This window comes from Prionailurus viverrinus, chromosome C2 (assembly GCF_022837055.1).
Source record: "Prionailurus viverrinus isolate Anna chromosome C2, UM_Priviv_1.0, whole genome shotgun sequence".
Classification (NCBI taxonomy): Eukaryota; Metazoa; Chordata; class Mammalia; order Carnivora; family Felidae; genus Prionailurus; species Prionailurus viverrinus.
In genome coordinates, this window is record NC_062569.1 from 146,590,387 (window position 1) to 146,603,162 (window position 12,776).

The 12,776-nt window shown below is 37.5% G+C and overlaps 1 protein-coding gene across 3 annotated transcripts in view; it reads right to left on the reverse strand.

Annotated features, from left to right (window-relative positions):
• The window catches only part of SCAF4 (SR-related CTD associated factor 4), a 60,625-nt gene that overhangs the window by 15,192 nt on the left and 32,657 nt on the right, over positions 1-12,776 (reverse strand). For 2 of the 3 annotated variants that reach the window (XM_047874516.1, XM_047874515.1), the window contains exons 8-19: positions 11,034-11,236; positions 10,274-10,382; positions 8,502-8,666; positions 7,900-7,985; positions 7,014-7,204; positions 5,573-5,673; positions 5,016-5,129; positions 4,116-4,272; positions 2,526-2,683; positions 671-836; positions 497-583; positions 151-342 (exon numbers count right to left, since the gene is read on the reverse strand). In XM_047874516.1, the coding sequence (XP_047730472.1) occupies positions 151-342; positions 497-583; positions 671-836; positions 2,526-2,683; positions 4,116-4,272; positions 5,016-5,129; positions 5,573-5,673; positions 7,014-7,204; positions 7,900-7,985; positions 8,502-8,666; positions 10,274-10,382; positions 11,034-11,236 (1,729 nt within the window). The remainder of the gene's footprint in view (positions 1-150; positions 343-496; positions 584-670; positions 837-2,525; positions 2,684-4,115; positions 4,273-5,015; positions 5,130-5,572; positions 5,674-7,013; positions 7,205-7,899; positions 7,986-8,501; positions 8,667-10,273; positions 10,383-11,033; positions 11,237-12,776) is intronic. The other variant, XM_047874517.1, reaches the window with a different exon arrangement.

Here is a 12,776-nt window from a genome sequence, read left to right on the forward strand (position 1 = left end):
TTTGAGGCTGTCTCTGGGGCTACTCTTGGTAAAGACCAAGTGCACATATTTAAGAGGAAGATCTTCCTCAAAGAAATTAGCATTGTTCTTTAAAAAAACCTAACTTGGGTGGGGAAAAAAAAAAACTAATGATAAAAAAAATCAACTTACCAAGAAGTGAAACAGGCTGCGTTACAGGAGGGGTGGGCAGATTCGTGGGTGCAGCAGGTGGCACAGCAGAGCCATACATTTTCACACTGTCACCAGACTCGGCGTTTCCTCTAGCCCCAGACACCACTGTTGGAATGGGATTTCCAATAGATAAGTCTTTTGTAGTGTCTTCATTTATACCAGCGATAGTAGCTAAGGAATATAATTACATCAACATGTGAAGCTGAATAATTATCTCCCCAATCAACATTCTTTTGCCACACTCTAGACCCTGTTACTGGTCCACTCTCCCCTCCTACTCCCAACTCCAAGAGGACTAGTGAACACAAAAGAAAAACATGCTTACAGTTTGGGATGCTTATTGGTGGAGTGTGAGGAGGAGGAATGGATACTGGTGGAGTTATAGGAGGTGGGGGTCCAGGAGGAAGAAAACCTACAATAAGAAAAATAATGTCAACTTATGTTGTGCCAACTAATCTTGGGCTCTAAAAAGAATGTCTTCTTGAACAACTCACGGTACCTGGTGGCAGATGCATCGGATTAAATCCTGGGCGCAAAAATGGTGGAGGAGGAGGTGGAGGAGGAACTCCAGGACCAAAACCCGGAGGAGGAATGCCCAAGGGAGGCGTGAAAGTGGGTGGCTGGAGAGCACCAACTACAGGAGGACCCGGCTGATGTGGTGGGACCTAAAGACAAAGGAAGAATAATGAAGCCACGTATCTAGCCACCCTCCCATCCATACAGTAAGTTGAGATGAAGATCTTGTTGAAAAAGATATTTCCAAATTTGTGATTATGTGAGTAAATTTATCTAGTAACAGGTGGTAATTAGTACCTACTCTAAATGACAGTCATCAAATTTCTGTTCTCTATGACAGCAAATTCACATTGCATCTCACAAGTATCTACTGGTGTTCTGACAGAATATCCTATATGTTAAAAAATGTTCCGTGGTCAGGTTAGTAAATTTGATAACTACAACTCTAAGAAAAGCTACCTGGCAATTTACAGTGATTAAAATCACAGGTCCTGGGGTAAAACTGCCTGCCCCTTTCCCATTTTTAACTAGCTTTGTGACCTTGAGTAAGCTATTTACAATCTCTAGACCTCAGTTTACTAATCTGTAAAATGAAAAAATGTCAACCTCACATAGTAATAGGGATTAAAGAGGGAATACATGTTAAGTGCTAGTGTCTGTCACTTAATAAACACCCTACAAATGTTAGCTATTAAAAAAAAAAGTCTGAAAAATTTTAACAGATTAGTCAGGTTTCTTTAAGTGAGTGGTGATATATACATTGAATCTTATTTAGAACTTGTGCTGGAAGGGCCTGTCCAAAAGATCAAATAACGACTCTGTCAATGTAGGCAATCTATTTATAAAATGTCACCACTAAGTATGTATCAGAGCATGTAATTTTCTCCTTACACTGGGAAAATCAAGAGGCTAGGTAACCCACTTTTGTGACAGCTCAGATTTATCTGATTCAGATTTAATGTGAGAAACTGAAAAAGGTACTGAAAACAAGAAAAACCTAACAGATCGTAACACTGTGGGTCAAGGACTTAAAATTTTTACCAAATGGTTGTTCATTATTGAGCTCTTATTATGTAACAGGAAACATGCTGAGTATTTAACATTCACGATCTCATTTAATCCTCAAAACAACTCTGACCTAGGAAGAACACCGGAGCCAAAGCCAGGAAAGGGAACTTGTGCGTTTATAGATAGGAAACTGAAGCTTAGATTAGGTAGGTGATCTGCCCAATGTCACATTGCTGTGAATAAACAGTTGAGCTGAGATTCAAACTACATTCTGCAGAATCCAGTTTGTCTCCTCCTACGTCATAAATGCACTCACTGACCAGACAGCAGAGGTTTATGAATATACCTTTGTGTTAAATAGCACTCAATTTATTAAATAGCTCTCACTCATCCATTAAAAAACTTCATGATAGCACCGCCCAAACTGAAGATTAAGAGACTCTCTTTCTCTCAAAACAGCTGCTTGTTGGGTGGATATCCAAGTTCTCTCAGAACATAAACCCCCACCAAAGAATAAAGATTCAATAAAAGAAAACAAGGGGAAGCAGAATACAAGAAATGCCATCAGGTTTGCATCTCAAGTCTGAAACATTATAAAGACACTAAATAACCTAGACAGATGTAAGGCGGTATGAATTGATTTTACTGATGTTTATAAACTAACACATTTTTTCATAAACAGTAGGTCTGACATACCAAAATACTATTAATATGCACATTTATGTGTTCACGTCTTTGAACACTGACCTAGACATACATCTATAAAAAGATTTAGAAAAGTTTACCTTTCAGACACTTACAAGTTTAAATAACACCCCAAATGTTCTTACCTGTGGAGGTGGCACTGTTATAGGTGCGGGCACAGGAATAGGAGGGACAGGCACTGGTAAAGGTTTAGGTATAGGTGATACTGGTTCTGTATGTGAGGTTTCTGCCCCTCCATTTTGAGCAACTTCATTTTCATGCTTCTTGGGGATTCCTTTCCAATCTATGAGTTAAAGAAATTTAACAATAAAAATTGACAATTTTTTATAACTTTAAATCTAGAATTTTTAAATGATTATATAAAAAAATCAGCAGTCTGATTTACTAAAGAAATGCTTATGCTAATCTTATATTATTTAAATGAATGAACAATAACACGCAAAAGAATGCTTATTGTGTGTCAGACACAGTTTGAAGCATTTTATATATATATTAATCCAATGAATTATCATAACCATCTAGAAGTAGGTCCCATGATCATTCCCATTTTATAAGTGAGGAAAAGAATTTGGAAACTGAGGAAAACAAGGTCACATACTAACAAGTGGCAGACATGGGACTCAACATACACACATCTGGCTCCAAGGTCTATGTTCTTAACCATGATGGTGTGTTGTCTGGATTAAAGATCCCCGGAGGGAGGAGCAAGACTCTCTGCACCCTGACCAGAGCCTGTGCCGAAATGTTTGGCACACAGTAGACCCCTAATACCTATTGCGTGAACGGAAACCTAGCTCTACCTGCCCTTTTTAAAAGAAGTTTATTTGAGAGAGACAGAAAGAGAGAGCAAGACAGAGAGCAAACAGGGGAGGGGCAGAAAGAGAATCTCAAGCAGGCTCTGCACTGTCATCACAGAAACCAGACTCGGGGGGCTGGAACTCACAAAAACGATAAGATCATGACCTGAGCTGAAGACAAGAGTCGGACACTTAACTGACTGTGCCACCCAGGAGTTCCAACCTAGCTCTCCCCTTAAGTGAAGGCATCACGCACCGTGGGGAAAGAAGTCAAGGTATGGGAATGGCTCAACATCGTTCCACCTCTTTTTGGCTCTCAAACCAACTCTGCTTGCTTGAAACTCCTTTAGTCGCTTATTTTATTTTGGCACCCCACCCTGCACTCCTTGTCCAGCTATCTATCAGTCTCCAGGTCATGCCCTCACATGCTATTTTCCCCACTGTAATCCTACTGTCAATCTGGATTTTGATATTCATGCCACAGGTAACTACCTTCTTGCCTTACATGTTTACTTTCAATTGTTTCTCTGGACATTTAAATGCTTTCAAAGAAATTATTATGAAACACTGGATGAAAACAATACCAGTAATGTTCAGTTTAAGACTCATTTGGATCTGCTAGGTTTTTCACAGCGAAAAATTCTATTTAAGATCTACTTAATACTGAAATTAATGATTAACTCCACAATCAGTATTATTTCACTTATGTCTGAATCTATCCCACTAAATATAAGTTGCATTAAGGGCAAAGACCACATCTGTCTTATTCACCATGGTTTCCTCAATTTTTAATGGAGAGAATGGCACATAGTGGGTACTTGAAAAATCTCAAAAATCCCTACAGCAAAGAATAAACATTTTTCACATGCATTATCAAGAAAACAGATGAATTTTAAAAGAAATTAAATACTGCGTTACCTGGATTAAGTGTATCACTGTCCAACATTCCTCCTTCACAAAAACTCTCCAGTTCTTCAGGCTTGACTTTGTCCCATGGAATATAAGTAACTCCCAGTTCTACATCCCAATACTGCTTATAATCTGCCTTTATTCCTTTGTTTAAAGCCCAGGCAATCTATATCACCATTAGTTAAAATACAAAAAGAAAGCACAGGAAAAAAACGTCAGTTTTGAGAATTAACCGTTCCTCACATTTCTAATCACTCAGATTTGGGCAACAAGGGAGCAATCTGACCTATCCCTGGATCTCCCTTCGATGCTAGTTAATTGGTTAACCTTTTCTCCTACTTTGTCCTGGTGGAAATTTAACTGGCATCACCTCCTTATCCACTCCTCCAACCATTCACTCCCCAATCTACTGACATAAAACATAAAAGAGAAAAGGAAAATAATGTTTATTGGGGAAAGGCTGAGGCTTCCTGCATAGCCCAGCATACTGGGGACCACTTTCCAAAGTCTTGGGTACTTTGAAATTATTTAAGATTAGACAAAATCCTTTTGCACCACAATCATCCAAGGGTACATAACTGAGGAAATGCTGACTCTGGCCCCTTAGGGGAAGAATATCAATGTACCTATTATCTTTATCTCTGTTGAATATTTTCGTTTATTCTAAGAATGAGATGGCAAACTTTAAAAATAAAATGTGTAAAATCCAAAAAAATCTTGCAAATAAACGTTTAACATTTTAAATTAAATTAAGTTAAAGATTTTAAACTTTATGTTAACTTTTAGGAGATACAACCTCTTAAATAGATATACATGAAATGCCTTAGTGTCCAAAATAAGTTTTTAAAAAGCCAAGTAATATTCTGTGTTAAGTTTTTAAAAAATGAATTACAAGGGATAAAAATGTACCTTTATGGATTTCTGGTTCACTTTATAGTTTCCGCGGCTCAGTTTCTGCAGGGCGCGATAAGCATCTTGCCTATGAACCATAACAATATAGGCACAACCTCTGGGAGGTATCATCTGCTCCAAAACATTTTAATATTATAAAATATAATAAAATCAAAGAGCAACAAGAGAAAATAAATACTAAATAACTAGTTCCAACAACCCCAACTCCCCTGCCCATTACCTACCCACGAAGCCAGGATTCTATAATCTGAGATTAACTTGTTATAAATTGGCAAATTCAAGTTTGGTCTCAACTATTGACTTTTAATGAACCTATGGTTCTCCAAGTTTTATTAACACAGATTTTTCTAGAGAAAGGTTTTAAATTAAACTTGGTTGTCCAAAAAATGTGGTTAAATAAATGAGAGGATGCTAAACATGGACTCAACACTTATACTCTAGCCACATCTACTACAAAGCTGGGCAAATTTTAACTTGGGCCTCAAGTCCTTAATTTTATAAAATGGCATTAATCACACCCATCCACTGTCACTACATTAAACATAAACACTCACATTAATTGATTCAATTGGACCAAACTCTTCTAAGAGACTTGCAACATCTTGCTGAGTAGTCCGTTTGTCCAGCTGTCCCACCCAGAGTGTAGTGCTACAAACTTGAAATAAAATTATAATCATAAAAATATACACATTTGATAATGGGCAGCACTGTACTTTTCTACAGTGAAAAAAATCATTATAGAAAAAATGCACAAGTTACAGGATACCATAAGGCTAAGTAGCAAATCCTATATACATCTAAAAAAACTCTAGAAAATTGTGTTAGTACTTCCAGAAATGGGAGTAGGATGGTGAATAACATAAGAGTTGAAAAATTCTGTTCCTTTTGTGGACAGATCTAAAGATTTCATCTATGAAAACAGGCCAGAGACACAATAACCTGCCCAAGGCCATGAGAAGACCCGATCCCAGCTCTCTTGATCAACAACCAGTCTAGTGCTTCTGTCCACTGCTACAGTTGTCCCTTTCTGACCATCGAGTGTACACGATGGTTTTTCTCTTATGCTGTGTTCTACGTAATAAATCTTATAGAATCAGAAGTTTTACATATGCCCTATTTGTATTATAAATTAAAATTTCAATAATAACTGCAAACTTGTACCAAGAACGTGTCTAGGGGTGCCCAGGTGGCTCAGTCGGTTGAGCATCCGACTCTGACTCAGGTCATGATCTCACAGTTCTGAGTTCAGGCCCCATGTCGGGTTCTGTGCTGATAGCTTGGAGCCTGGAGCCTGTTTTGAATTCTGTGTCTCCCTCCCTCTGCCCCTCCCATGCTCATGCTCTGTCTCTCCCAATCTCTCTCTCAAAAATAAAGAAACATTAAAAAAATTAAAAAAAAAAATGTGTCTAACATACCATATTAAACATATTCTAAATACATAATGAAATTCAGGAGATAATATAGTCTGTAAAACTGTATCTTTATAAAAGAGGTTATTAGTTAATCTGGAAAAAAAGGAGAACCTTGCTATTATGTATAGGAGAGCTAGTTAACTGCTTTCTATTCCATACATTAAAAACATGCTATTATTTTTTTTTTAATTTTTTTTTAATGTTTATTTATTTTTGAGACAGAGAGTGACAGAGCATGAACGGGGGAGGGTCAGAGAGAGGGAGACACAGAATCTGAAATAGGCTCCAGGCTTAGAGCCAGACGCGAACTCACGGACCGCAAGATCATGACCTGAGCCGAAGTTGGACGCTCAACCGACAGAGCCACCCAGGCGTCCCAAAACATGCTATTATTTTATTCCTCATCACTATTAGTTTGGTTCACTCCCTATTTGCTGCTTTACAGCTGGCTTAACATATCAAAGCAAACTCAAGGGTATACACCAAAACACAAACAAGTACGATAAAATAGTATTTTGCTATCAGTTAGAAAACATTTTAAACCCAGGACACACAAAAAAATAATGCAAGAAGTTTAATTTACCACTTGCAGTTTCTGGTTTGATTTGAGGAAGGCCTTTTTGTCGGCGTTCTCTTTCTTTTTCTCGATCTCGCCTTTCTTGGGACCGAGATCTAGGCGAATGTCGGCGTCGATCTCTGGACCGAGAACGAGAACGTCGATGACGGGACCTTCGCGATCTAGAGCCAGATCGAGATCGCCTTCTTTTTGGTGACCTAACATTTTCATGAGGGAGAGAATGAGTAGAACATGAGAAAAAAAAAACAAAAAAGGTAAGCAGGTGTTAATCTGGAAAAAAATATATATATATATAAAACTAGATAGTTTAATGTTTGGATATGTAATAATTCAGTAGCAGGGAATTCATTTTAAACGTTTTTAATATGTTGAAAGTTAGAAAGCATGCATATACTTAAAATGAGATAAATTAGGTTACTAGCATATAAAAGTATCTCTCATCTTCGATAATTCGGTACTAGACTGAATTACATACTGGTAGTGTTAGAAGCTGTCATCATTGGGATACACTTCTACTATTGATATCTATCTTCTCAGTTAACTTCTTTTCTGCAGCAATTAAAAATGTTACCTGATTATAGTATTACTTATTATCTTCCCATTTTTGTCAGCTAATAAACTTGTGAAGGAACTGTGAATACATAATTCTTATCATTCTATGTATAGCTGTATGCAGCGATTACAGCAACTCAAGGGGAAAAGCATGGGTGAGATGACCAACCTTAGTTGTTTTTTTTTTTTTATTACTGCCTCTGCCCCCATTCTACACATACAGACATACAAATATACCAAATGTTATTTTATTAACACTGCATATCTAAAAATAATCCAGTTTGATTTTAATTAGTCTCCTAAGACATACAGGATTGGAAAAACATTTTCTATCAATTACCTGGATGCTGACCTAGATCTTGACTTTCTGTTATCAGACATGTGTCGCTTAACCTCTTGGATACAAGGTTGTTCTACTTCCATTTCCTTTGAAAAACCAAAACCAAAAACAACCACCCATCATTAAATGAGAAAAGTGGAAATTGTAAAGGCAAGAAGACAAAATCTAAAAATTGCTAACTTACAAAATTTCTCTTGCCCTGAAATAGATTTATTCTGGTTACTTGACATCACATTACTAGTTTAATAATGACTGTCCATCAGCAGGGGAAAAAATTTATATGGTTTACAAGATTAGAAGAAACAAACACGTCTGGAAATTTGTATAAGTCATATACTGTTTTAATAAACCATTGACTACAGCAATAAACTAGGCAATGATTAAGTATTCTACATTCTATCTTGATCCTCACAGAATCCTATGGAAATTGGTATTACTATGTCCACTTTCCAGATGAAAAACTTTAGGCACAGAGAGGGTTAATATGTGCCCAACAAAGTCTTTCTCCACATTCAAAAATGAAGATAACAAGCAAACAGGCAGGAATCTGCACATAAGCTGAAGCAACCAAAAAGGTCATCAATCTGAGAATACAGTTTTACCTGATGTGTCTTCTGTGTAAGTGGTTCATTTTGAGCCTGAAAAGAAGCTTGGAAAGGCTGCTGCACGGGTGGAGTTGGAGGAATCACAGACTGAGCCATGGGAGGAAATGGAGGTGTAGGAAGAAGGCCAAAACCTGGCATCTGTCCATTAGGAGGAAGTGGAACCTTTTGAATTTAAAGAAAGCATATGAGTAGATTTTAAATAACAGCTACCAAAAATAATTAAGAAAGTCCTTAGTTACTTGATATACAACTAAAATTTCTTCGGGGTGCTTTGGTGGCTCAATTGGTTGCACGTTTGACTCTTGACGTCGGCTCAGGTCATGATCTCCTGGTTCGTGGGTTCATGGTTTCAAGCCCCGTGTCTGGCTCTGTGCTGACAATACAAAGCCTGCTTGTGATTCCCTCTCTCTCTGCCTCTCCCCAACTTGTGTGTGCACTCTCAAAATAAATAAACATTAAAAAAAAAAAAACCTGAAACATCTTCAATAAATTTTCATCAAGGGAAAACTGTAGTGAGATGCAATGATTAACAACTTCCATAGGTATAATATTTACCTGAAGAACTGTTACATATCCAAGTATATAGGTCAAAAATCCTATAACTCATTTAAAAATTATAAAAAGGTTTGACTTTATAGATTTAAAGACGTGATTTCATTTATATGAGGAACAATAGTGACAGACTAAACTTAAAAATCAGAGAGGTACTGTATTGCAAACTATCTCCCTTCAACCTCAAAGGCAATTAATTAAGCCTTCTGGGAGGGGGAGTGGCTACAGCAATGATGTGTACAGGTTCACTTTTTAAAAATTTACTCCAAGGGATGTTTCAACTAACATGCCTACTTTTTGGGCTTAAAATATCATAATAATAATGCGAATAAGCCACAACGTAACATATTTCTGCATGTGCTGGTCCAATACCAACAAAATTAGAAGTATAATTGTAATTGTCACAAAGAAGTATTCCTTCTAATTTAAATTTTCAGTAACTGTTAATTGGAACATTTGGAAATAAGTGCACCAGGTTTTCTTCAGATTTTAAATAGGCTTATAAAAAACTTCTCAAACCTCATTCATCAATAAGTCATCAAAATCATAGTATTGTTTTCATATTACCGAATTATAGAATGGACCAAACACAATATACATAAGAAAATGAATATCCTCTGAAGAAATTTCTTAGAGCCCTTTCTAAATAAGGCTACAAAGTAGTATACAATTAAAAAAAATATACAGATTCTCTAGATTGGCTTTAGCCTGGATCCTGACACCTATAATTTAGCGGCGTAGTCAAGTTTAGGAAACTCTGAATAGAGAATTTACTAAAATAAACCCAATGAACAAATAAATCTCTACCTAACTTCTTCCAATTCTCCAGTGTGCTATGCTCCCTTGACTGCAGATTTCACACTACACTTCTGAATGTGAGAGCTGAAAACCCTCTAAAGCATCTTAACATTTACCCCAAAAAAGGTTCCTCACGAGGGAGAAGTGTACAACTAAGCAGGCTAACTCCCTGAAACAGAGCCATAATCTCGTCCTAAACGATTTTAACAAAAAATACTTACTATTAAAATATATAAGGATGTAGTATTTAGCATCCTTGTTTTAATTAAAGTTTTAAAAAAATAACTCCATTACATGCTCATCGGCTTTGACTGCAGCTTCAGTACTACGAAGCCAAACACACAGCTGAATAGTGGTCTGTGAAACACAATCCATAGGCTCTAATGAACAGATCTTCACTTATTAAAACTCAGCTGTACCTGATGGTGCACTGGGTCCTGCTGTATTGCCATCATTCGAGGCTGAAACTGATCCATGTTTTGATGTTGTGTATATGCTGGCTGCTGCATGCCATCTCCAGGAAACCCACTAAAAAAAGATGAGTTATCTTTTATCCATTCAAAAACATGTACATAAGATTCTTAGCCACATTTATACTACAGAGACCTTACGAATGTTGCTCAGGAGTCATCAATAATCAACATCTTACCGAATCAGGTACTTGCCCACATTAATTTATATACTCAGCATTATTCCCAACATAAAAGCCATTTTTAACTGTAAATCTGATAGGATCTCCTCCCAAGAGAAAACCCAAAATATAATTTTAAAAAACTATATGAAAAATGATTTTGTTACTAAAGTTATAGCTGACCCTTGAACAACATCACCTTTAACTGTGTGAGTCCACTTATTCACAGATTCTTTTGTCGACAGTGCAGTACCGTAAACATATTTTCCTTATGATTTTAACGTTGTCTTTTCTTTAGCTTACTTTACTGGAAGAACACAGTACGTAATACATACAACATACAAAATATGCGTTACTCAACTGTTCATGTTACCGGTTAGGCTTCCGGTCAACAGTAGGCTATATAAGTTTTGGGGGAGGCAAAGTTCTACCATGGATTTTTGACTGTGCGTGGGTCATCACCTCAACACCACGCTGTGCAAGGGCCAACTCTACTTGCATCATGTTTCCCACTGAATCCCCTGTGGAACAGAAAAAAAGACACTTACAAGGGTGCCTGAGGAGGGGAAGCAGCAGGCGTGGCAGCCGGTGTGGCAGCAGCAGGTGCTGGTGCAACAGCCACAGCAGGTGCCGTGGCGGCGGCAGCGGCTGCGGCGGCAGCAGCGGCGGCTGCGGCGGCAGCAGCATCTTCTTTCTTTGATTCTTCCACAGCTTCTGGCTCATCATCATAATCAAATCTATCAAGAAGCTTCTGGAATATGGATGCCAATATTCCATTTTATTTTTTAATATTTTTGTTTATTTTCTAAAAATCAGCTCTACAGCTCTATCCTCAACATGGGGCTTGAACTCCCAACGCTAAGATCAAGAGTTGCATGCTCTACTGGCTGAGCCAGCCAGGCGCCCTCCATATTCCGTTTTAAAATTGAGATTGGGATACACCGCACAGAAGACTTTATAAAAACAACAGATGTTTACTATCATCTATGATGCCACTGTGTTGTCATGTACAATCTCACGTTCCCACTGGCCCCTTAGGACCTTGGTTTACAGATAATTTCCATACAAATCCCATCTGAAAAAGACAATTTTTCATTCTGCTTTTCTTCCTCAACTTAAATGCAGTGTTTTCTTCGGATTATTTTCTATATGCTTATTTTATAGTTAACTTAGCACTATAAATATTTTATTAAAATATTCTCTTTCACAGACCAAAAACTTTTGGAACTTGGCACACATGAAAATGGGTGTACAGGGGCACCTGGGTGGCTCAGTCAGTTAAGTGTCCCCTTGATTTTGGCTCAGGTCATGATATCACCATTCGTGAGATCGAGCCCTGTGTCAGTGCAAAGCCTGCTTGGGATTATCTCTCTCCCTCTCTCTCTCTGCCCCTCCCCAACCTGTATGTGCTCTCTCAATATAAATAAACTTAGAAAAAAAAAAAAAAAGAAAGAAAGAAAATGGGTGTACGTTTTCAATTAACTGTAAAATGTACCAAGACTGTCTTATCAAATGACTGTAAATGCCTATAAAAAATGTCCATGTACTGCTTGCATAAGAACATACAAATATGACAAAGAAAAAAAAGAGAATGGTATAGACAGGGCCATGAAGAACTTACTACCTAGGCACTAGCTTCTTCCTTAAAACTTCACAGCACATATCAGATTACCAGAAACATTAAAAAAAGAAGAAAGGTAAGAACCCCAGCACTTCACAAGATCATGTCTAGAAGAAGAGGCATTTAAAAATAAGATTACGAGGACATCTGGGTGGCTTAGTCAGTTAAGCATACAACTCTTGATTTCGGCTCAGGACATGATCTCAGGATTCATGAGACTGAGCCAGCATCGGGCTCAGTATTGACAATGCAGAGCCTGCCTGGGTTTCTCTCTTCCTCTTTCAAAACAAATGAATAAACATTAAAAAAAAAAAAATGATTACATCCGTTCAGAAAGGAAGGAAGGTAACACCACAAACACCTACTACTAATTCTATTACTATCTACTGTGTCTTACTATCTACATGATACTTCATGACATCACAAGAAGCCTGCAATGTAGACATAATCTAGGTACAGTTTCTTCTTTTTATAGACAAGGAATCTAAGGTATAGGGGATTAAGAATCATTACTAAGATTGCACAGTCAGCGAATGGAAGAACTGGGATGTGGAACTGTTCTTTTGACTTCAAAGTTCTCAGTCTCTGGCATTCAAAAAGTAGACTTTCCCCTCAAGCTGTGTCCATTCTTGTCATGGATTTTCAACTTCAAATTCTTAAATCTGAGTTG